At 40.7% G+C, this 25956-nt stretch overlaps 1 protein-coding gene across 1 annotated transcript in view; it reads right to left on the bottom strand.

Moving 5' to 3' along the window:
* RTF1 (RTF1 homolog, Paf1/RNA polymerase II complex component) overlaps positions 1–25955 on the bottom strand; it is a gene marked incomplete at its 5' end in the record, with an annotated part of 50457 nt that extends 24502 nt beyond the window's left edge. Inside the window, 3 exons of the mRNA XM_029952231.1 lie at positions 71–218; positions 12610–12720; positions 25782–25955. Of these exons, the coding sequence (XP_029808091.1) occupies positions 71–218; positions 12610–12720; positions 25782–25955 (433 nt within the window). The remainder of the gene's footprint in view (positions 1–70; positions 219–12609; positions 12721–25781) is intronic.
* Between the last annotated feature and the right edge of the window lies 1 nt (position 25956).

Below are 25956 nucleotides of genomic sequence, written 5' to 3'. Positions count from 1 at the left end.
ATTTCTGACTCTGTAGCTTCACGCTAGCAAGAGTGGGGGTTCAGCCCCAGGTCTGGGCCGCTTGGCTCACCTTCCTCAGGTGCTGAGCTCTCAGCGGAACTGTCTTTATCAGAACTGCCCGAGGAAGCCGTTTTGTTGGCTTGTTTCTTCATTGTTCCTTTCTTCTCTATTTTTCTGGCCTTTCCTTTCTTCTTATTTTTATTGCTCCCAAATGTCCACTACAAGGAGAAAAGAAAAAGGAAAACTGAACCAGGGATTTTTTTTTGGAAAAGCTAGACAAGTCAAGTCTTTGATATTTGTCAAAATGATTACAAGAGTCTCTACTGTTTTTGACCCAAAACAAATATACTTTATATGAAGATACAGGTTTTTGAAACCCTCACTTTAAAACTTCATAACTCCCAATTTGTAATTTCTCAGAGATAGGAGATAATGGATACAATCAACAAAAAATTTAAATAATTTTATGTTTTATCACAACAGAAAAACAAAGATATGAAACTTATGGCAAATCAATAGCTTCTAATGTTTCCTATGGCAGAGAGGGAAATAATTGCTAGGGGTTGATATGTCTGGGTTTTAGTACACAGGATGGTTTAATTCTGGAGTGGGTCCCAGGAAGGCACGGAATAAAGCTTGTTAGCAGGTGAAAACTATACAAAGCACAGGAAAAAAGGATGAGGGCCAATCCCTGGCATGGAGGGAGCACTGGTACCAACTGCAAGGAGGCAGAGAGTAGACTTTTAAATATATATACATGGGTTTATCTTTCTTTTTCAATCTGAATATATAACACTACAACATGATGTTTAAATTGGATCAACAGATCTTATGTCTAAATAGAAGGATCTTGAAATTTGTGTTATCAAATAATAGGTAGGTAATACACAGTTAATCATCTCAAGGCCAATTAAACTGTCTTCATCGAGCACTTTAATTATAAAGATAAAAAACTATGTGATTATTTTAAAAATTCACAAATACTGTTTGGTTATGTTAAACCATACCCCTTTATTTTATGTACTACAAAAAATAGTCCTTGTCTTTCCAGCATCACATTGAATATATCTGGTGTTATACAAAATTTCTCCATCTACTATTTAACAAAGTCTTTGCTTCCTCTATCACGTAATCGTAAATTAATCTCTTACCTCACAACAGTTAAAAAAATATTTTTTTAAGTTTTATTTATTTTTAATACAGAGAGAGACAGAGCATGAGAGGGGGAGGGGCAGAGAGAGAAGGAGACACAGAACCGGAAGCAGGCTCCAGACTCTGAGCTGTCAGCACAGAGCCTGACATGGGGCTCGAACCCACGAACATGAGATCTGACCTAAGCCGAAGCCAGAGGATTAACCGACTGAGCCACCCAGGCGCCCCAACAACAGTTAAGATCAGAAGTAAATTTATTTTGGAGGTATATTGTTTGGGGTGGGGGGAAGGGATAGTTCTGATGGGGTTTCCATCTTAGAAATATACCTATGGGTGCCGGGGTAGCTCAGTTGGTTAAGCGTCAGACTCCTGATTTAGGCTCAGGATATGATCTCACAGTTTGTGAGATAGGCCCAGCGTTGGGCTTTGAGCTGAAAGTGCATGTGCTGTCTCTCTCTCCCTCAAAAATAAAGAAACTTAAAAAAAAAAAAAAGAAGCATTCGTTATGAGTTTTTTTTTTAATATTTATTTTTGGGAAAGCGCAAGTGGGAGAGGGATAGAGGATCTAAAGCGGGTTCTGCACTGACAGGTTGACAGCAGTGAGCCACATGAGCCTCGAACTCTCGAACTGCGAGATCATGACCTGAGCCAAAGATGGACGCTCAACCGACTCAGCCACCCAGGTGTCCCTCTTATGAGTTATTCTTAAATACCCACACTCTGCCAGAATAAAATATTGTAAAAGGAATTTTAATCTTTTGATTTTTCATTTTAATTTTCTCTTAGTTATTTTAATTGCTACTTATTTTTGTACATAAGAGCAAGGAAGAAGGGAAAAGTAAAAAAAAACCAGCCACATGTTCTAGAATGATACATTAAAAGAATGAACAGCAACTTTCCTTCAGCAGCTAATTTACCTCTCAAGCTTTAACATTTCAACACCTAGATCATTATTTAGAAAAAAATCCCAATGCCTCTCTTCTAAAGCCTACTTTTCAACCATTTCAAATTTTAATCACTCAAGGAAGATAATTTTTAGGTCACTCTGAAAAGAATTCCAAAAGAGGCCAAAAGGTTCAATTTTTTAGTTAACTGAGTTAAAATATATGGACTTCCTATGCTGCATATTTCTATAGGCTATAATGTATAAAACAGCTTTTGCACTGGCTTTGGTTATAAGAAATAGCACAACAAACATAATAGGTAGTCAATATTTACTGGCTGGTTATGAAACCTCTTCCAGTGTGTCTTGGTCCTTTGTCCTTTTATCAATGGAAATGTGAATAGGCTGAGAGGGTAAAGGTTAGCTAACAACATCACACGTGCGTTAAGGATGGCTAGGTCTGGGGGCGTCTGGGTGGCTTAATCAATTAAGTGTCCAACTCTTGATTTCAGCTCAGGTCATGATAATCATAGTTCATGAGATCAAGATCCTTGCTGGGCTCTGCACTAACACTGTGGAGCCTGCTTGGGATTCTCTCCCCTCACCCCCCGCTCCCCAGCCCACCTTAAACCCTCACTGGCTTGAGCACTTGAGTGTGTGCTCTTAACAATAAAAAAGTAAGTATTAAAAAAATAGAAGAAAAATAAAACATTCTGAATTAAAAAGGGCTTTCCTGGCTAAACCTGAGCAAAGGAAGGGAACCTCATTTTTTCCTTCCAACAATTTCAAAATAAATGAGACAATAAAGTGACCTCATGTCCCATGACACTGATTCAGTATGGTCTGTCATGCCACTAGTGAACAACCAAGTTCATTTATATGTGACAAGGTTTTAGGGGACTTTTAATAATATAGGTGACTTTATTTTATTTTTTATTTATTTACTTATTTATTACATTTTTTAAATGTTTTTAATTTATTTTTGAGAGAGAGACACACAGAGCATGAGCGGGGGAGGGTCAGGGAGAAGGAGACACAGAACAGAAGCAGACTCCAGGCTCTGAGCTGTCAGCACAGAGCCCGACGTGGGGCTCAAACCCACAAACTATGAGATCATGACCTGAGCTGAAGCTGGCCGCTTAACCAACTGAGCCACCCAGGCGCCCCAAGGTGACTTTAAAAGGTACAAATTTTAAGGGCTCCTGGGTGGCTCAGTTGACTAGGATCTGACTCTTGATTATGGCTCAGGTCATGATCTCACCGTTTGTGAATTTGAGCCCCGTGTCAGACTCTGTGCTGACAGCTGAGAGCCTGGAGCCTGCTTCAGATTCTATGTCTGTCTCTCTCTCTCTCTCTCTCTCTGCCTCTCCCCTGCTCATGCTCTGTCTCTCTCACTCAAAAATAAATATTAATAAAAACATTTTTTTAATCTAATTTTATTTTGAGAGAGCGCGAAACAACATGAGTGGGGGAGCAGCAGAGAGAGAGAGAAAGAGAGAGAGAGAGAGAGAGAGAGAGAGAGAGAGAGAGTCAGTCCCAAGCAGGCTCCATGCAACCAGGCCAGCACAGAGCCTGACGCAGGGCTAGAACCCACAAAACCGCAAGATCATGATCTGAGCTGAAACCAAGAGTCTGACACTCAACTGACTGAGCCACCCAGGCGCCCAAAAATCTAATTTTAAAAACAATATACATTCATTATATGAAGCTTTGAAAACATAAGAAAGCATTTTTAAAGTTACAAAAAAAAAATCACTTGTATTTCACCACCTGAAGATAAACAATCACTTAAAATCTGGGGGCCAGTCTCATTATTACTCATGTATTATTATTTAATATAGAAAAAGATATTCAAATGAGTTCTAGTGATTTACAAAGATTTTTTTTTCCTGAAGAACAGATCACATTTATTTTTATTATTTTATTTTGATCCCAGTATAGTTAACATACAATGTTAGTTAGTTTCAGATCACATTTGACATATTTTACATTTACTACCATAAACCACAGGTTCCTGAATGTTTCTGGTTTAAGCACGTACTTAAAATATTTACCCAGCATCTCTTCTTCCAAGATCACAGTCTCTGATAAACCATAAAAGACAGTGTCAAGGCTTATGGCAAGCAACATCAATACAGAAATATCTTAATCCAGTTATAAAGCCCAGAGGTTGCTCTCCTGTCCCTGCAAAAGCCTTATTCTGTTGACTCTAAGACAGAAGGAATATGAATCCTTCACTGCCAGAGTGTGGTAGGTAGTAAATGAAGTCTAAAAGATAAAGGACAGGATTAGAAGGGATACTCTTAGGTTTTCCCCATCCAGCGGAGTATAGGAAATGACCAGGCATTTTAAAATTTATTTTGGGAACTGTGACTCTACTGAAAGGCAGGCTCTGTTGTGACCTTGAAAATGCCCTAAAATGCTGCTCAGAAACCATCTGGGAAAGGGCAAGGATGTGTTACTAGTCAGGACTGTCATATGCATGACTTCCTGTTCTCTCAGTCCTTCTACATGGAGTTGGACTGACACACAGCCCCAGGAAAGCATCATGTATGCAGGCAGTCAAGAAAACCTAAAACAGAGACTAGCAAGAAGGTGTGTTTATAACTACTAAAAGAGATTAGCACTTGGACTCTCACTGATACAGTAAATACTACAATGGCAGCATTATCTAATGCTATAAGAGAGGTAAGTACTACAACTGTGTGCCAGCCAGAGTATGTGAGGGTGGTATAAGCCGGTCCTACTCTGGGAAGCAGCTGACCTCACTGGCACCCAGCTGACAGGAAGAAACATGGGATGGCAAGTGGTTGCTTTGGACTTGGATAGATGGAGATGCTGCGGACTTTGAATACCCTAAGGGAGAAAAGCAAAGAAACTTCAAGATTTCAGAGAGGTTGCGTGCCTGGGTGGCTGGGTTGGTTAACCATTCGACTCTTGATTTTGGCTCAGGTCATGATCTCACAATTTGTGAGTTCAAGCCCCATATCGGGCTCTGCACTGATAGCATGGAGCCTGCTTGGGATTTTCTCTCTATCTGTCCCTCCCTCTCTGCCCCTCCCCTGCTCTCGCTCTCTCAAAATAAATAAATAAACTTAGTATATATATTTATTTCAGAGAGATTACCTCTAATGGGCAAGGAAGATCATATTCTAGTTCTCAGGATCCAGAGTAGAAACCACTGCCGGGTAGTTACTCAGAAATGAATTTACAAGTGAAATGAAATACACTGAGGTGAGTAGTATTCACGAACAGCTGGGCTAGTGATAAACCACACTGGGACTGGGGGTAAAAGGAATGGAGCCCAAACCCTTAACCTGATACTACTTATCTCTAAAGTAGAAATAATAATACTGCCTTGACCACCTATCAGGGTGGCTTGCGACTCAAAGGAGACAGAATAAGAGAAGTACACAGCTCACACCAGAATCCATTCTTTATTAAGGCAGGATACTATTTTATCATGGGAAAAGGAAATCAGAACTTCTGTTAGGCTGCTTCCATATCTAAAATAGGGGAGTCCAGATGATCTCTGTGATTCCATGGATTTTTAAAGGTGTATGATTCTTCATGAACTCAGTGTTATACTAAGTCAAAGCAACTATCTAAAGGATTCTTGTAGTCATTATTCTAGACTTTGACAGTGGCCAGCAAAGAAGTATATGGGGAGAACATGGTTCCTGATTTATGTTTTTTCCTCCCTAAAGGTAGATAAGGGTCAGCAGAGTTGAAGAGTAAATGCAATGTAATAGAATATTAAAGAGTATGAAGGATATAAAGAATATGAGGAATAGCTCAGCTTTCTTTCTTTTTCCTTCTACTGTGTAATTAATCAGACAAAGTACAAAAGATACTACTGTATTCTCTAATCAGGCATCACATGCATTTAACTGAAAAACAGAGAATCTCTACACTCAGTCACAAAAACTTCGTCTGGTTATGAAAACAAAAACAAAAGTGAAACAGAAGTCATTAAAAAAATGTAAAAGATAATCAGTACCTCCATTCCACTGTTGGTGGAACTGTCAGAATGTAAACAAGTTTGAGCAAGTGGTACATGAAAATAACTTCATTTATCCAAATTCTAATGATGAGATTTTATGGTGTGTATATAAAAGAGGTGCTACTGTCTGGTTGTCTACATAACCAAGAACCAAGAAGTATGTTTGGGGGGCAGGGGGAAAGACTGTAAGCAATCCAAATAGCTGTTGCTAAGTTCAAATAATAAAGCAGAGTTTTCCAACCTAAACTCTAGAGGGTCACCTGGTCTCCTGACCCCAGAGCAGATCAGATACAGGAAGCTGGGAGTAGAGAGACTACCAAGAGAGAAGAATGATGGCCATTTCTTACCTACATTAACAAAAGAGAAAGAAAAGTATAAAATTACTACTATACAGCTCAGTTATTTTGGAAGTCCTTATTTTACAACACAACAACTGCCATTCATAATCGTAAACTAAATCAGCAAGAAAAACTATCAAAAATTTTTTCAAGTATAGGGATTTTATCTTTTAAATTTTCAGAGATTTAGTTTCAGTACTGGGGCAATTCATCTATGTGGAACATCTTGTTCCAGAGATATGGTGTGTACAAAAACTTCACTAAACCAATATACACACAGGGAAATATTAGCTTAGCAGTGAAGGCCTTTCTCGAGAGCATGTGCTCATTAGATATCACCTGTACGTTAAAGCGATCACAAAATGCTCTTCGGTATCTAGGTTGACTTCCTAGAGAAGTTGTTACAAAACGAATTTAAAAGTAAATAGTTCATTGTAAAGGTAAAAGAACATCATGGGGTACCTGGGTAGCTCATCTGGGCAAGCATTTGACTCTTGGTTTCTGCTCAGGTCATCATCTTGGGGTTTCCTGAGTATGAGCCCCGTGTCAGGCTTTGCACTGGCAATGCCTGCTTGGGATTCTCTCTCTGTCCCTCCCCCACTCACACTGTCTCTGTCTCTCTCAAAATAAATAAAATTTAAAAACAACAAGTAAAAGAATACCAAAATGTTCTAGTATAAAAATACTGGAGGGGCACCTGGGTGGCTCAGTCAGTTAAGGGTCCAACTCTTTCTTGATTTAGGGTCCGTTCAGATCTTGTGGGTCCTGGGATCAAGCCCTGTGTCAGGCTCTGTGCTGAGAGCATTCGCTTTTGCTCTCTGCCCCTATCCTGTGCATATGCTCTCTCTCTCTCTCCCTCAAAATACATGAACTTAAAACAACAACAACAACAACATACTGGAGGGGCACCTGGGTGGCTCAGTAGGTTGAGTGTTCAACTCTCGATTTTGGCTCAGGTCATGATTTCATGATTTGTGGGATCAACCCCCACATCAGGCTCTGTGCTGAAAGCTCAGAGCCTGCTTGGGATTCTCTCTCTCTCTCCTTCTGCCCCTTTCCCATGCGTGTGTGTGCTCATGTGTGCTCTCTCTCAAAATAAACAAACCTTAAAAAATATGTACTGGAACTAGTCAAGAGATAGAGTGGGAAAAGGAGCACAACTAGATTCCAATGAAAGAACCTGAAAGATCAGATAAGAGAAGGAAGAAGCTTCAGAAAGAAACAAAGTAAAGCAAAATAGAATAGGGAAAAAGCAAGAAGACAGAAAAGTCTTTGAACAGGCAAGTGGAGGCAGAGCCACCAGCAAGAAGACTGCGAGAAGTTCTGGGGAAGAACAAACAGGTGTGACAAGTACTGAACTAAAGGGGTGAGCCAAATGCTTTTATTTCTCAAAAATGTTGAAAACAAGACTACACACGAAACTTTTAAAAAATAATTCTTGCTTAGGCAGAGGGTATTAGAAAATAATTTAGCTCTCTCCTTACTTTGTCTAATGTAGTTTTATTCAATTTTTAACAATAAAAAAAGGGTTTTCTTGGGTTTTGATGTTTTTTTAATTTATAATTTATTGTCAAGTTGGTTTCCATGTAACACCAGTGCTCCTTCCCACAAGTGCTCTCCTCCATGTCCATTGCACCCCTTTCCCTTCCTCCTCCCACTTCAGCCCTCAGTTTGTTTTCAGCATTCAAGAGTCTCTCATGATTTGCCTTGCTCCCTTTCCCTGACTCTTCCCCCCCCTGCCCCTTCCCATGGTCCTCTGTTAGGTTTCTCCTGTTAGACCTATGAGTGAAAACATATTTGATGTGATTTTTTAAGAAAACTGAGGCTTTCTCCTATCTAGCTGCAGCTGTTTCTAGGAAATCCACCATACTTTTTTGTTTTAAGATTTTTATTTTTAAGTAATCTCTACACCCAAAATAGGGCTTGAACTCACAACCTCAAGATGAAGGGTCACATACTCCACCAACTGAGCTAGCCAGGTGCCCCAAGATCCACCATGTTTTTAAAAAAAGAATTCTGAACTACTTGATTTAGGACTCTGTTCCTCCTAACAAATGGACTTTCTTTTTTGGGCTTTTTTTTTCTAATAACCAGAACATTGATTTAATCAAGGGTCTCAAAGTCATATGTCATCCCAGGTGACAAAATATGTTGTATATTTTATTGCCGTTCTTTTAATGATCCAGTGAACTTAGTTTGCACTTCTCAATGAATCACAAAATATCTGTGAATCAGGGTTCCTGAAATCAGATTCAAACGTAGGTTTTCATTAGCTGAGGATGTTTTTAAAAACGTTCTAAAGCTTGATGGCGTTTTCTGAAGAGTTAAGTTTTTTCTTTTTATTTATTTATTTATTTATTTAATGTAACACAATTTATTTTTTTAACATATGCAATTATTTTCTGTCATTTACAATACAGTAGTTACAATGACACTCCAAACAGAAAAGCAAAGTAAAAAATCAAAACCCCCACTTCTATTTCATGTAATTAGACTTATACAGGCTTTTTTTTTTTTTTAACCTCATCTTGTCAACGAGTGATTGATAGCTCTCTCCTCCTCCTAACCTTGTTATTTTTCCTCTCTGCCACTCCTATTTGCCCCTTAGTGGTGCTTTCATTATCAAATGCTTTCAGGGACGGGAAATGACAACACTGAAAGGCCACACTATAGCACTGTGACCTACCTACCACTGAGTTGTGCTTTCCGATTTCCCAGGTTTGGTCAATATAAACCTTACATAAAGAGTCCTGCTTCTTATTTTTCATTGTGCCCCCATGATATCGTTTAGAATAATCTCTTCACCCAAAATAATACACAAGTATATCCTCTTTCATTAAATTTAGGTTTTCCTCTTTGTAAAGATACTACACATGAAACATCTCCTACTCCCTCCCTACTTGAACCTTACAATTAATGTCCACCGTGCCCACTTTTTTCTGCATAGGAAATGTCAGTTACTTCTCTTTATACACCCCCACCCTTCCCCTGCCCTAGGTCAATTAGCTAGATACTTTCTGGCTCTAAAGTCAGGGCATGTCTCTCCTTACAACAAATCACCCATTAACCTTCTAACTCAGTTGTCCGTGACCAGTTGTCTGTCCTGGCAAATCTGAGGGGACCCACATACTTCTATCTATATTCATGGCTTACTAATGACAATAAATAATAAAAAAGGTGGAAGGAGAGAAAGGGTAGAAGATACACTAAAAAAAAAAATCCTTCCAGAGTAGCCTCTAGTACAGAAGTCAGATCATAAGCTCACCGCCTGAGAAACGCTACTTTAATGATCAAATTTCAAAAAAGCTAAGTTGTAGGTCATAAGGATGTGTCATAGTAGAAATCAAAAGACATAATAAATTACTTTAGAATGTGAAGTAATACAGAGATATACAAATATTTATTGTGAGAGAGGGAAAAATAAGCAAGAGCTTCCATCTCGAACTTTATATTCTAAGGATTTCTCTGAAGTCCCCTACTGACCTTAGAATATCTTTTTGGCGGCCATAAATCTGAGTTCACAGTAATACCACTGAGTTCTCTAGTAGCTGCCAGGACTTTAAAAAAAAAAAAAATATATATATATATATATATATATTTTTTTTTTTTTTTTTTAATCTTTTTGGACAGTTTGCTTAACTTTCCAAAATAATGAAATACCCTAACTTTGAGGTGATCTGTGCCTTAAGGTATTAGCCTGGGTGAAAGATTGATAACAATAATGTAAATCAAAGAGGCACCTTTCAGAATGACCATGTTATAGAGGGTGCTATTCCCAGTGGGGGTGGGGGAGAAAGAGACTGGAGTAGAGGTGCAGGCAGCTGGTGGGCCTGAGACCCGAAGGCAGCAGCAAGAACTAAGAACCCTGTGGGGGGAAAGTCACTCAAAGTCTCATTCCACATTGAGCAGGGTGCAGCTTGTGTGTCGGCTTTTTCTCTAATAAGTGTGTAAGTTGCTGGGTAGCCTTCGAAGGTGAGGACATTCAGACTTGGTTACGGAAGTATGAATGACAAAGGGAACCATAAGCTGAGAAGGTTTTTACAGATGCTGAATCGACTCTAATAAAAATTTTGGACTCGTATAATGCAGTGGGATTGACACAGACTCTGCCCTCCTGGTAGAAGCAGCTAAAAAGGATAAAGGTCCTCCCTACAGTAACTGCATACCTGGGACTCTGATCTAATGACAGGAATATGGAGAACCAACTACTTCACAGGATAGTAACTGCTTGTATCTTAAGGAAACGCAAAGACCAAAATTACATTACATGGTATTCCAGACACTACACTGATTCAAACTTCATAAGATATTGCTGGGGTCGGGGGGAGGACAGACCCACAGAAGCTGACTTCTGAAACATGAAAAATAAAACTAGTTGATGTAGGAATAGTGGGAAAGATTTCCTGTATTGTCTACGCATTTTTTAAGAAAAATGAAAAAGCAAAAACTGATTTCAAAGAGCCCATTGCTTTCCTTACAGATTATTTTATCAATTTGAGAGGAATTACAGTTCCACCATTAAAAATAAACAAAAGAAAAAACCTCACACACTCACTACCTCTTGCTGTGGAAAGCAATTTTAGGTCTATTACATTATTTAAGTTTAAGAGAACTTCACTATAGCTGATCAGAATGCAATCATTCCCAATTCACATATGCAGGGCACTGGTAAATACTGTTGTAACTCTTAAATTCCATTATAATAAAAATGTTTTACTTTAGTGGAACTTTAAAACAAAGTAAGTACACCATTAAAAATAGTTTCCTAGGGGCGCCTGGGTGGCTCAATCCATTAAGCAGCTGACTCTTGATTTTCAGCTTGGGTCATGATCATGGTTTGGGAGATTGAGCCCTGAGTGGCTATGCACTGACAGTGTGGAGCCTGCTTGGGATTCTCTCTTTCCCTCTCTCTCTGGCTCACCCCTGTGCTCTCTCTAGTTCTCTCTCCCTCTCTCTCTCTCAAAATAAATAAATAAACTTAAAAATATATCTATTTTCCTAGACTGCAAGCTCTGAGTTTCAACAGAAGGTTGAATTTCTCTCTCTAGGAAATTACTATAAGGAAAAAAGTACCTACTTTATTTATTATGTTAGAAAGAGCATGCAAGTAGGGGAGAGGGCCCGAGGGGGAGAGAATCCTAAGCAAGCTCCACACTCAGCAGGAGTCAGACGCAGAACTTGATCCCACAACTCTGGGATCATGACCTGAGCCACACTCAAGAGTTGGACACTCAATCAAATGGCCCACCCAGGCACACCAGAAAAAAAGTATTTTAAATCAAATGAGGAACATTTAGAAGGGCTTTAAAAACCTTTCCCCTGTCTCTCTCTTCCATTAAAGTTCTAGATCTTTTAGGGCCTTCTTTGGTGGTGGGCAGTTTGGGAAAGTCACCTTGGTTTAAACAATGAATAGCTGGATTTTCTTTCTTAAAAGTTACAACCAGCACTCTGAGGGCATCAATTCAATTCATCCAAAGAAAACTTATCTTGCTAAAGTATTTCCCACTAACATGGTATCCTTTTTTTTTAATATTTAACTTTTTAAGTAGACTCCACAACCAACATGGGGCTCAAACTCACAACGCCAGGATTAAGAGTTGCAAGCTCTGCCAACTGAGCAAGCCAGGTGCTCCCAATATACGGCATTCTTCACAGAATTTCTTTTCTAGGGTGGCTCAGTCAGTTAAGTGTCTGACTCTGGATTTTGGCTCAGGTCACGATCCCACGGTTCGTGAGATTGAGCCTTACATAGGGCTCTGTGCTGACAGCATAGAGCCTGCTTGGGATTCTCCTCTCCCTCTCTCTCTGCCCCTCCCCTGCTTGCAAGCAGCTGCATGCATGCATTGTCTCTCTCTCTCCAAATAAATGAACATCTAAAACAAATAATTTCTTTTCTAACATGAAAGTGGAATGAAAAAGATGATCAAAAAATAAATTAACTGAAATAAAGAGACGAAGACTAACAGGTTGTAACTCTTCTTTTGCAACAGGGCTGGAAATAAGCAACTGAACAATCGTCACATGTGCCCTGCAGAGGGGCCCACTAGGTAAATGACAGTACAAGGAAACATGACAATTTGAGAGCTTTCTTTACATGACTTTCTTCCCCTAAGAAGTTCTCATAGACCTTATGTAGTAAGGTCTCAGGTTAAGGAACAGCAGCTGTCAGGAGCCACCAAATCAGGATCCTCAAAGACCACTCAGTCCCTGGGGCCAAGCCCTTTTGCACCCACCTCGTCATCACTGTTGGACGTCTCAGAGTCTGAGGAGGCTGTAGGCTGACTCACAGGTGGCTCTTTCTCCTCGGAATCACTGCGCTTCCGCTTTGCCAGGGACAAGAGCTCCTAACAGGGCAGAAGTAGACACGTGAGTTTTGTTCAACAGAGAGAAACATTCAAGAACAGCAAAATGCCTACGTTCCCTAGATCTCCTCTACCTCTTTGTGCTTTCCATCGAAAAATGTCATCATGGGAACTTTAAAGCACACAAATAGACTAAGTGCCAGTATTCCTAACCACTGAAGAAATGTTTTCAATATCTGTCCTTTTCTTCTTAAAGGGAAATGTATGTCTGATATGGAAAAGTGACTAGAAAACTAAACTGGAGGTTACCCCCAAATTGTCACCATTTCCTCTATATGCTACAGAAGCACCAATTCTGAGGAACTGATATAAGAACCATGTTTTCAAAGGTAATTTGCTCACTGATCCTACTGGTATAGCTAACTAATATCAAAGCATTCTCTTACTACAATTCATGGGAAAACTGGCATTTGTGGGCTGTTCTGAATAAGCTGAAAAACTTCAAGTTTCCAAGATCATTTTTTATTTTGAATGTTTGAATCAGAAAAAAATGAGGTACATTTTTGGTGTTTAATCTGAAGTCTGATAACAAGCAGTGCTAGCTTCTACATGAGAATCCTAACTCGACAACCCACATGTTCCCATTCACCACCTCTGCCTTGTCCTGGTCATTTGTGACAGATCAGAAGGGGAAGGATGTACCAGTAAGTGTCATGGCCACAACCAGAATCTGCTCTCTTAACATGGTTCCTTTCTCCAGTTACTTCTTGCCAACTCAGACCAGTCACCCAAAATTGCTACAAAAGGACACTTCCATGGTTCTTGATCTCTGTAGTATCAGCCCCAGTCCAAAATTATACTGTCCTTACTCAGCGTCAGGTACTTTTCTAAGTATCTAACATTTCATCTTCATGACAACCTTGAGATAAGTGCTTTTATCATCCTCATTTGAAGATAAAAAAACTAAGCAGCAGGAGGGGTTAAATACCTTACCCAGAGAAACACAGCTAGTACATGACAGAGCCAGGATTCAAACTAGTGGCAAAGAATCCTAGCTCCAAATTCAGTCACGGTCTACTGGCCTAAAACATTTTTCCCCTGTGTCAAAAAAGAGAAAAATACAACTAATAAATACTAGCAGTATTATTTCTTGATGATGGTGGTGCTATACAATTATAGGTCAAGTGCCTAGATGGATTTTAAAATAATAGACTGCAACAAAGTATCTACTTTCTTCTTCCAGTCTCTTTCTATTTTAGGAGTATACTCTCCTTGGCCAGAATGAGAAAATGACCTTCTCAGATTAACAACTGACCTGCTCTCTTCTTCATAAGCAGTCATGAAATGTCACTCTTCTCAATTCATTGAAGTGACCTGGCACACCAACTTTGTGAAAAGGCTGAAGATCTTAAGAACAATGTACTTTTTCACTCCAAAATAGTAACTTCCATTTGTCAAATGCAAATTACAGCAATATGTATATGTGTTTATGGTCTTTTAAAAAAACTTGAAGGGGTGCCTGGCTGGCTCAATCAGTGGAGCAAGTGACTCCTGATCTCGGGGCTGTGAGTTCGAGCTCCACACTGGAGGTAGAAATTACTTAAAAATCACATCTTTAAAAAATTTTTAAACTTGCGGTGTAATTTACATCAAGTACATTTTATCTTTTCTTAGGTATAAGTTCTATGAATTTTGACAAATGCATACAGTTTTACCATTCCCACCCCATCAAGATGTAAGACAGTTCCATCATCCTCACAAATATTGCTGTTATTTGCATTTGATCAATAGGAGTCACAGTTTTGGTATTTAAAAAAAAAAGACTGTTCTTACAATCTTCAGCCTTTTCGGGGCACCTGGGTGGCTCAGTCGGTTAAACAATCTTCAGCCTTTTCAGGAAATCAGTGCTCTTCATATTCTTTCCTCCATCTCTCAACAAACATAGACCTCTTTTCTGACCCTACCGATAGATCTACTTATTGTAGAATACCACATAAATAGAAGCATATAGTATATAGCCTTTTGAGTCTGGCTTCTTTACTTAGCAAAATTCATTTGAGATTCACCCATGTTGAAGTAGATATCAACAGTTTATTTCTTTTTATTGTTAAGGAGTATTCCATCATGTAGATGTACTATATTTACCAGCTGAAAAACATTTGGGTTGTTTCCATTTTGGGGTAATTCATGTTCATATACAGGTTTCTGTGTAAATATAAGCTTCTGTTTCACTTGGGTATATACCTAGAAGGGGGATTTCTGAGTTATATGGTAATTGGCACATGGCCACTACTATTCCCCCCCCCGCCACATTACCTTAATGCAAATTTATAAAATTCAGAAAGATTTCTGATCAGTTATCTCTTTCCTGACCCACTGAGGTTCCCATATGCTCTAGAAATGTGTTTTAACACCAAGTCACTATAACAGGGATGTGGACACCTAGCAATCAAATCCTACTCTGAAACATTAGCTATTACAAGCAGTAGGCATCCATTAAAGGTTACTGTAACTAAAGAGTTGAAATGTTAATACTGCCTTCCTGTTAAAGAAGTTCCACTCTAGGGGCACCTGGGTGGCTCAGTCGGTTAGGCAGCTGACTCTTGGTTTTGGCTTGGGTCATGATCTCATGGTTCGTGAGTTTGAGCCTGACATCAGGCTCTGTGCTGTCAGTGTGGAGCCTGCTTGGGATTTCTCTCTCTCCCTCACTCTCTGCCCCTCCCCCACTAGAGTTTATACTACTGTATACTAAAAACCTAACAAATGACTCTCTTTCATCAACAAACAACTGCATCTGATAGACATAGTCCCTCTTCTCCTAAGTCATTAAATACCATATTAACAATAGTATGGTGACACAAAGACTTTAACAGTGTGAAAGATAACCTTTCCACAAGTTAAGAACTGCACAAGAAGTTACTAGGGAAGCAAATGTCAAGGCTACTCTATAGTTAAGTCCCTTAGTTTACTGAGAGCTTATCAAGTACAGCCAATGTGCAACGGAAAGGTCTTTCCAACATGCATATGTGAAGAGACCATCATCAGATTTACTACTTGTGGGGCTAACTGATCCAACACCTGGACCTGAAAAAGCCAATCTAAAACTGATTCATGCATAGGGTATAGGGCCATCTGCAGCTCTCTCCTGCTAGCCCAATTCAACTCTACCACACTGGTTGAGATGTTTCTGTGTGTCCAGTGGTTCTTTCTCACGACTGTCCCTGTAATTCATCTCATCCAATGAAAAACTTTCCTACTTCTCTGGGTATTTGTCTAAGGGAATGGTGGTCAGGAGTGCCAGCATGAGATATCAAGTTTAAAATGAACTAAAGATGTGCTTAAATTAAGGCCAGTGCCCAACATACTATAGGTCTGGCTGTGCAAGATGCCCCATCTGGCTTCTAGAGCAGTTTCATTAACATTGCTTAGAAGCCATATTTAACATTAAACTAGCTTGCCAAGACCAAGACCCTAAAATAAAGCAAGTCTAACTGCGCTAACGTAATGGTTATTAAAAAAGCATCATTCTGGTTAAGATTAGAATTCTAATCCATCAATACATGATGACTCATAAAACCTTAAGATTTTATTCCCCCACCCCATCACTCACAGTATACATTTTGTGATGTCATGTCAGGATCAATCAGTAATAAAGCAACTTAGCTCCTTCTTACTTACTTAAAGGAAATTAAATCTCCTCCCTTTAATCAAACCTCCCATGAACACAGGAAGGTGGGATACGTAGTCTGCACCCCAGAAATGAGAATAAAAGCCTACAGGGATAAGCCTCAGAGGTTTTTATGGCTAATTAGCATGCTGAGCTCTTTTTCACTTATTCATTTCACAATAACTACTATAAATAATTACTACCAGCTAGCCAGACCAAAAATCTTGGTTTGCTCAGGACTATCCTGGTTTTAGTGTTGCAAGTCCTGAATTCTAGGAAATTCCTCAGTTCCAGGCAAACCAGGATGGATGGTCACCCTACTACCAGCACCTACTATATACCACCAGGCCCTGGAGACAGTCATCAAAAAAGACAGGGCACCTGGGTAGCTCAGTTGGTTAACTGTCCAATTCTGGCTCATGTTATGATCTCATGGTTCGTGAGTTTGAGCCCTGCATTGGGCTCTCTCTTGTGAGCACACAGCCCACTTCAGATTCTCTGTTCCCCTCTCTGTCCCTCTCCCATTCTCTCTCAAAAATAAGTAAACACGAAAAATTATTTTAAAGATATATAGTCCTTGACCTCATACAATTTAAAATTGAGTGAGGGAGACACACAATAAACAAGAAACAATTTGGGGTGGCTGGGTGGCTCAGTTGGTTAAGAGTCCAACGTTGGCTCAGGTCATGATCTCACAGTTCATGGGTTCAAGCCCCACTCTGTGCTAACAGCTGAGATCCTGGAGCTTGCTTCAGATTCTGTGTCTCCCTCTCTCGCTGGCCCTCCCCTGCTCACACTCTTGTCTCTTTCTCTCACTTTGTCTCTCTCTCTCTCTCTCTTAAAATAAAATAAAGACAGAAAAAAATTTTTAAAAAAGGAAACAATTCATTATACCTTATGGTAAGTGCTAAGAAGGTAGCAAATAAAGTGAATGGGGAATGTATCTGTGATAGGGTGATCTGTGGAGGCTTCTCTGAAGCAATGGCATTTAAGCGGAGACTAGAAACTTTAAAAGAGGAAAGAGAGGTGCAGTTTTCTGGTCAGAGATCTCCAGATGGAATAGCTAAGGCCCTGAAGCTAGCAACTGCTTAGCTTATTTGAACAACTGAAAGAGAACCAGTGTGAGTGGAGATTAGCAGGCAAAGGGGAGAATGGAGTAGGGCTGGTAAGAGGTAAAAAGAAAACAGATCATTTCAAGGTTTACAAAGCAGGATCAAGAGCATGCATCTTATCTGAAGGCAATGAATGGGGGGCCATCGAATTTTAGGAGGAGTACATCTCCAGATGTTTTTTAAAAGAGCACTCAAATGACAGAGGAAGAGACCAGAGGGGCCAGGGTTCAAGTGCAGAAAGGAGTCAGAAGAATCCACAGCAGTGTTACCAGAGTGGATGGTGACTTGGACAAGGAACAGAGAGAAGAGGGAGGACTAGAGGGATACTGAAGGAAGAGTGTTAATTCACACAGGTTTAAATTTGCGATGTTCATTCTTTTTCTTTCTTTTCTATAGAAACTGTAGGTAGAAGAGCAAGATTCCAAGGACAGACACTGGTTACTTTTCTGTAGTAAGGAATGGAGCCATTGTGTGTACGTATGTTTTTGGGACAGGGAGGTTTTCTGGTTTGTTGAAAGTGTTTCAACAAGCATCTACTATTTTTTTTAAAGCATCTACTATTTTTATTGAAAGAAAACAAATCAAAACAATGAACATATACACAAAAACCCTTCTGAAGTAATTCCAAAGTGGCAGTATAACAATCCTTTATGTTTCACATGATTAGTACTAAATGTGGCAACGTATCCTTCCAATTTGCAGCCAAGTAATTATAATTGTAGATAAAATACTGAGTTCTATAAATGCCCACAATGTTATAAAACAGACAAAATCACTTTTCAACCCATTCAAAATATACATAAAAAAATTTCTATTGTTATTTGCTCTTACTTAGTTCTCTCCTCTAATATACTTTCTAATGCACATTTCTTCTACCCTTTAAAGGGATATTAGTATTAAATCATGTTGGAGCAAGAACCTCAAATTGACACTATATCCTATCTCTGAGTAACCTTTCTGTAACCAGAAAAGTCAAAAAACTTTCCACCATGGATATGCCAAGCAGCATTTGTATATTCAACAAAGGTTTATTAAGTGCCTATTCTCTGTCAAGCAGGCATTAATATTATTACTTTTAAAAATATTCCCTTTAGAAGTGCCTGGGTGAGGGATGCCTGGGTGGCTCAGTCGGTTAAGCCTCTAACTTCGGCTCAGGTCAGATCTCACGTTCGTGGGTTCGAGCCCCGCTTAAGGCTCTGTGCTGACATCTAGCTCAGAGCCTGGAGCCTGCTTCCGGTTCTGTGTCTCCTCTCTCTGGCCCTGCCCCTCTCATGCTCTGTCTCTCTCTGTATCAAAAATAAAACATTAAAAAAAAAAGTGTCTGAGTGGCACAATTGGTTGAGCATCTGACTCTTGATTTCAGCTCAGGTCATGATCTCGCAGTTCATGGGTTCAAACCCCACATCAGGCTCTGTGGTGACAGTGCAGAGTCTGCCTGGGATTCTCTCTCCTTCCCTCTCTGCCTGCCCATGCACATGTTCTCTCTCAAAATAAACAAATAAACTTAAAAAAAAAACCTGGAGAGACAGGAATAAAGAAAATATTTTTTTTTAATATGTATTTTGAGAGAGAGACTGAGAGGGGGCAGAAAGAGAGGGAGAGACAATCTGAAGCAGGCCCCATGCTGTTGGCACAGAACAAAACACAGGGCTCGAACCCACGAACCTTGAGATCATGAACTGCGTTGTAAGCTTAACCAATTGAGACACCCAGTTGCCCCTCCAGCCTTTTTTTTTCTAAAGAGGGATCCATGCCCAACATGGGATGCAAACTCATCACCCCAAGATCAAGAGTCACATGCTCTACCAACTGAACCAGCCAGGCCCCGAACACACATTATTTTCAACTATCTACTTGATATTTCTACTTAAATATATCACAGGCAACTTTAAACTCTATACCCAAGACTGAATTTATTTATTTACATTTTAAAAAATGTTTATTTATTTTGAGAGAAAAAGGGAAGGGGCAGAGAGGGGGAGAGAATCCAAAGCCGGCTCTGCACTGCCAGTAATGAGCCCGATGTGGGGCTCGAACTCACAAACCATGAGATCATGACCTGAGCCAAAGCTTAACCAACTGAGCCACCCAGACACCGCCCTCCCATGCTCTTTACCTTTAAACTTGATCTCCCCAGGGTTCTCCATCTCAGGCCAGAACCTCCTCTTCCTCGTCTTCAACATTCAATCATCAAGTCCTCTCACTTAATCCTTAATATTATGTCCAATCCAATCTACTTTCTGTTGTCTAAGTACCATACCAGTCCAAGACAAGCATTCATTTAACAAACATTGACAGGGTATCTGCTGCATACCAGGCATGTCCTAGGTGCAGGGATACTATGGTAAATTGCCTTTGCCTTCCTGGAGTTTCCATTCTAATGGAACTTATGGTCTCCACCATCTCTCACCTGGACTCCTCTCTCTACCACCTAACAAGTGTCCTTTCTCCAGATCACTCTCCACATAACAGCCTAGACAAACTTTTTAAAGGACGAGTCTGGGGGCGCCTGGGTGACTCAGTAGGTTGAGTGTCCAACTTCGGCTCAGGTCATGATCTCACGGTTGGTGGGTTCAAGCCCTGCATCGGGCTCTGGGCAGACAGCTCAGAGCCTGGAGCTTGTCTTTGAATTTTATGTCTCCCTCTCTCTCTGACCCTTTCCTGCTCATGCTGTCTCTCTCTCTCTCTCTCTCTCTCTCAAAAAATAAGTAAAACATTAAAAAAAATTTTAAAGACAAGTGTGAACATCTCTTCCAGCTTAAAATACTTCAGTGGTTTCTCATTACGCTAAGAAGCAAGTCCAAAGTCCTTAACATTGCCAACATGCCCTACCAGTAACTGAAACTTTTTAAGCCCAGCCCACAATAAGCTCAATGATATCTCAAGAGCCAATATATACGAGAAATATAGGTTTCAAAGAGCATACTCTCTTTTACTAAGTCTGACACCTGATTTGTCTTTTCTGTAAGATTTTATTTTTTTAAGGTAATCTCTATACCCGACATGGGGCTTAAACTCACAACCCCAAGATCAAGAGTCACATGCTATAATGACTGAACCAGCTAGGTGCTCCTGATGTTTTCTACTTGATTCAATTTCATTTTCATTTTTAATGCTGGCGTGATTCATTATACTGACTTTTCCATCTTCAGAGGGTCCAAATAGAGACTACTGCAGCTTTAATTGTACTTTCTCTCTCCAACTTGTATTCCCGTCACTGTGTGTTTCTTTCAGTTTCATTAGGGTGCTAGGTCCTTCCTGCCCCAGTGCTTCTGTGCATTCTGGTCCCTCAACCATGAACACTCAACATGTCTTTGTGCTCTTCAGTCTTCTAATCTTTTCCTTAACACATATTCCAGGTCTCAGTTTAAGTGTCACTCCCTCCAGGATTACTTGTCACACTCTCACAATATCCCTGCTCTTCCCTCATAGCCTCTAGCAAAACTGAGGATGTGGCTCTTTGAACAATGCTTGCCCTCCTCCTCTTCCTCCTCCCCCTCCTCTTCTTTCTCTCTCTCTCTCTCCCCTCTAAGCTCCCTAAAGGTGGATACTGCTTCCATTTTGTTCACCCAATAATAGCCCTAGTGCCTAGCACTGTCTAGCATATTTATTGAAAGATAAACAATCTGTGCCCTTGGGGAAATTACAGTCTAGGCAGGGAGCAATAAATATACCAATAGATTTGGGGTTGAAAGATCTGTTTTGAATTTTTCTTAAAAGCCTCTCTGGTAAACCTCCCAGGGGACTCCATCTTCTCTACACAGAAAAGGTGAGTGAAATTAGCAAAAGAGTTATATCAAGCTAGATGCAACATTATAACACAAATATAAAAACTTCAGGAGTCAACACAACACGGACACTTCTCACAAGTTCTTCATCCTAGACTTCTACCAAATTCTGCTCCTAATATAAAGAAGACTATGAGAGGCACAACTTCTAAAGTTCCCAACTTTTATGGGGAACGTTCATAGAAGGACACTTTATAACAATGGTATTTCTTACACAGGTCTAAAAATAACTCCTCAGAAAAATACTTAGGGGCCTATTCTTTAAAAGACAAACTTAATTATTGCTACTTCAAGTATCAGGAGCAGAGAAAAAGAAGACATGACAACATAGTCACCATTTTAAATAGGATATGAAATTATGAAGTAAGGCATTCTAGTATGCATGTAGCTCAATTTTCTTTTCCTGAGATAGGCAAAGTTTTTATAAATACTGAGTTATATTGATTTGAATAAAGAACTCTTATTACTTTATGACCTTTGGATACTTTCCATTTTCTAAGACACTGAATAAATATTATTCCATTAAGAGCAACACACTTTATTTCCATGCAAGTACGTGATGGAGTAAACAAACAAACAAACAAACAAACAAACTGGGTTTGTCTCAAACTCTTTTCTAAGAGGTACCAAAAGCAAGTATCTTCAGGATTTGCAGTTCTAAAATGTTGAAGAAAGGGTGTGCCCAACATAAAAAAATAAGGGCACTATCAGGTCATATGTTAAAAGAAATCCTTCAAATTCTCAAAGATCTGAGTTTTAAAAACCCATTAAAGTTAAAACAAAAATTTTTTAAATGTTTATTTTTGAGAGACAGAGAGAGACAGCACGAGCAGGGGAGGGTCAGAGAGAGAGGGAGACACAGAATCTGAAGCAGGCTCCAGGCTCTGAGCTAGCTGTCAGCATAGAGCCCGATGCGGGGCTCGAACCCACGAACCGTGAGAACGTGACCTGAGCCGAAGTCGGACGCTTAACCGACTGAGCCACTCAGGCGCCCCAAAGTTAAAACAATTTAAAACTACTCTGATTCAGTTACTGCACACCTTTCTTCCCATCATGAAGAAAGGAAAAAGAAATAGGCCTCAGTAAAATGCATCCCAACAATTCAAACAGCTTCAGAGATTTAGAAAAGCCAACAGCTTTGCCATCTCAAATATACCTGTTACATTTCTTCAGTTCTGCATACACCATGCCTGGGATAGGGAGCTATTTCTCTCCCAAACTCCTTAGAGCATCTTACTAAAAAGATTAACTTGCACAGACAGTGGTCTCAATCATTAACATAAATAAGTATCTGAATGTACTTCCTAACAATGCAGAGTCAAGGGCTCCATCCCCAGAGGGTCTGATTTGGTAGGTCTGGGATGGGAGCCCCTGCAAAGTACATTTTAAGTAAGCAACTCAGACAGCTTCTGACACAGGTTGTCCTCCTCCCACCACCAGAAGAACCAGCATAGAAGGCTCACCTGCCTCACTTTCAGCAAGGACTAAGCTGGAAGTAATACTTCTAACATAACGGCTTAGGTTCCCACCTGGAAACCCAGGGACAAAGGACCTCGTTTCTAACAGTGCTTCACTCACAGTGGACCTTAGATTTGTCACAGTTTGCTCTTTTCCACAAGAACCTTACACTAGACAGCAAATATGATGTTCCACCTCCAATGAAGAACCAGAACCAGACTGAAGTGGCCCAAACTATCTTGGTTAGCAAAGCCTGGGATGCATTAATTTTGTTCTGAGGATTCCAAAGACCCCCAAACCAGCCTGACTTGGAACTTCTGCTAAAGATCTCTGGTGAAAACTTCTAAGGGGCAGAGATCTTTGTTTTTGATTCCTCTGAGAGCCTGGCACAGCAATGAACAGATAGAAGGCACTGGTGCCTATGTTAGGATGTACAGGGAAAGGGAATTGTGATCTGGTTCCCATCTGATGAAAGAATGTCAATGAGAGTGGTTGCAGAGAAAGTTGAAATTGCTGTTACATTGTATTAGGTATTACTTACAAATTTTATGCTAATTTCTCTTTAATTATGATAATTTCTTTAATAAATAGATAAAGCTGGGTTTAAAGTTGCAAACCCTTCCAGTATCCACTTTGGAAAGGCTCTTTGTGGATCAAGTAGAACCTCTCTACCACAAAAGGAAGCTCTCAATTCATTTCATTTGTTAGAATTCTGTGGAAAATCACTGTGGACAGAGTAATCTGCAGCTTAGTTCATTCATCAGTCTCAGAGCACTTTACCAAGGAGCTCCCAAAATACCTTTTTTTTTTTAATTTTTTAATGTTTATTTATGTTTTTGAGAGAAAGACAGAGCACGAGTGGGGAAGGGACAGAGAGAGGAGACACAGAATCTGAACCAGGCTCTACGCTCTGAGCTGTCAGCACAGAGCCTGATGTGGGGCTCAAACTCACGAACTGTGAGATCATGACCTGAGCTGAAGTGAGATGCTTAGCCAACTGAGCCACCCAGGTGCCCCCAAAATATCTTTTTAAGTGATGTAACAATTTCCTCTGAACTATTCGATAAGCTTTACAAACATGAATTCTAGCAACATGGAAAATGACCGTGAAACATCATTCTTATTCTGCATTATAAAATATTAAAAGTCTAACAGACTAAGTTTGTATAGTGAAGAGTATGGACCTTGCAGTCATGCATATACGGAGTTCAAATTCTAATTCTACCATTAACAACTTGTGTGAATCTAGATAAGTTACTTCTTGAATCTCCATTTTCCTCATATGTAAATTAGGGGAAATGATACCAACTTCATCATCATTTGAAAACTTGACAATGTAAGTAAAGCACTAAATTCAGGTTGACTAGTTCACCTACATTTCTAGATCAGAAAAAAAAGTTCTAATCCTAAGTGCCAGTCTAAAATTATCAACCAAACTTTTCCAAACCAAGAACATTTTTTTTATACTTTTATAAATTTCAGGAGCCTTTCAGTTCTGATCCCCAAACAAGGTTTTCTTCCTTTGATAAAGCCCCACTACCTTCCCACCTCCATAGCACCATTTTCAAAACAGTCCTCTTTTTTTTTCAACACATTTTCAGTCTTCCCAAAAAGTTCACCCCTTTCATGGCTTAACATTTTAGTCCTGAGACCTCTGGCCTAATCCAAAGAACCACGAACAAGCCATTTACACAAAAGCCTTAGTTTGCAAGTGCTTGTACCGATTTTACATCTTACAAATATTTGATTCTCATTAATATCCCAATTAGATACTCAAAGCTAATGTATACAGAATTTACAGCTACAGCCAAAAGATACATAGCAAAGGGCGCCTTGGTGGCTCAGTCGGTTAAGCGTCCGGCTTCAGCTAAGGTTATGATCTCAAGGTTGGTTCGAGCCCCGCATCTAACAGCTAGCTCAGAGCCTGGAGCCTGCTTCAGATTCTGTATCTCCCTCTCTCTGCCCCTCCCCTGCTCGCACCGTCTCTCTCTGTCTCTCAAAAATAATAAATAAATAAATAAGATACATAGCAAGAAAACAGCATAACCAGCCTAGAACTCAAAATTTCAGATTCTAAATTCACCACTCTCTCTACTCAACTTACAAAGCTACTACCTCTTGCATATTCTTTCTTCATCTCTCTTGTTCACAAAATATAGGAAGAATCCTCTTTGAATCTTCTAGTATCACTAGTGCACTGCTAAAAGGCAGCTTCCGCCCTACAGTATTTTCTAGGATACAAAAACAGTTCAACCCTTTAGGGCAGTGAGACCGAAAGTTATTTTCAATGGCTCCTGCACAATCTTCAAATAAGAAAGAATTCTGGGATGCTTCATTAAAAGAGTCGAGGCCTCAGCCTTCCATATCCTCCTATATATTTCTCCTATATATAGTCCTTCCATATCCTCCTATATATTTCTCCATTTCTGCCCGCTTTCCTCCTCCCAAGAGTTTCCTTCGGTCTGACATCTCAACAGGGACCCTTCTCAACCACAAACGACCCTAGTTGCCAAATAGATTTGTGCCCACAGCTAAGTCTTCCTCATCAAGCAAGGCAGAGGTTCCCCGGGACGTTTAAGAGTGTCCCTCCTCTTGGTCCACACCCCTTGTCTGAAAAACTTCATCTTCCAGAGCCCACACCTTCTCGTCCCCCGCCCCCACCACCCCACACTCACCCTTTCACCTCCTCCCAAATCTCCCAGCCTCCTGGGTTGGCGGGCGATACTTCCTATCTCTCTGGGCCCGCATCGCCCGGCCGGCAGCCCGCCCCTCCGATCTGGCCACAGAAGATCACGGACCGGTCTGGTTCCCCGAGCCAGAGGCCCACCAGCCTGGTCCCTGCCCCGCCTCCCGGCCCAAGGCGCCAAGTCCTCGGGGCTCCTTCTCCAGGCCCCGGCCGGACTCCGAGGGCCCCGGGCGCTGCGAGGAACACAAGAAGTAGGTGGCAGCGGAGGTCAGCGCACGGGGCGGATCGGGAGATCTGGCCGGGAGGCCCCGGGCCCGGCCAGTTCCCGGCTCCCGTGGCCCGGACTCAGCCCTCCCGCTCCGCCGGCCCGCGCCTCCGCGGCCTGCCCTCACCTGATCCAGGTTCTCATCGCTGCCGCTGTCCTCCGTGTCCGAGTCGATCACGACGCGGCCTTTCCGCTTCTTTACCATGGTGGTCCCCCGGCTCCCACGCCGGACGCCGCCCGGACTCCCCTCTTGCCCGCCTGCCAGTGGGACCGCCACTGCCGCCGCCGCCGCCGCCGCCGCC

This window comes from Suricata suricatta, chromosome 9, assembly GCF_006229205.1.
Source record: "Suricata suricatta isolate VVHF042 chromosome 9, meerkat_22Aug2017_6uvM2_HiC, whole genome shotgun sequence".
Taxonomy (NCBI): Eukaryota; Metazoa; Chordata; class Mammalia; order Carnivora; family Herpestidae; genus Suricata; species Suricata suricatta.
Note: the sequence above shows the minus strand (reverse complement) of the source record. Positions and strands in the feature narration are given on the sequence as shown.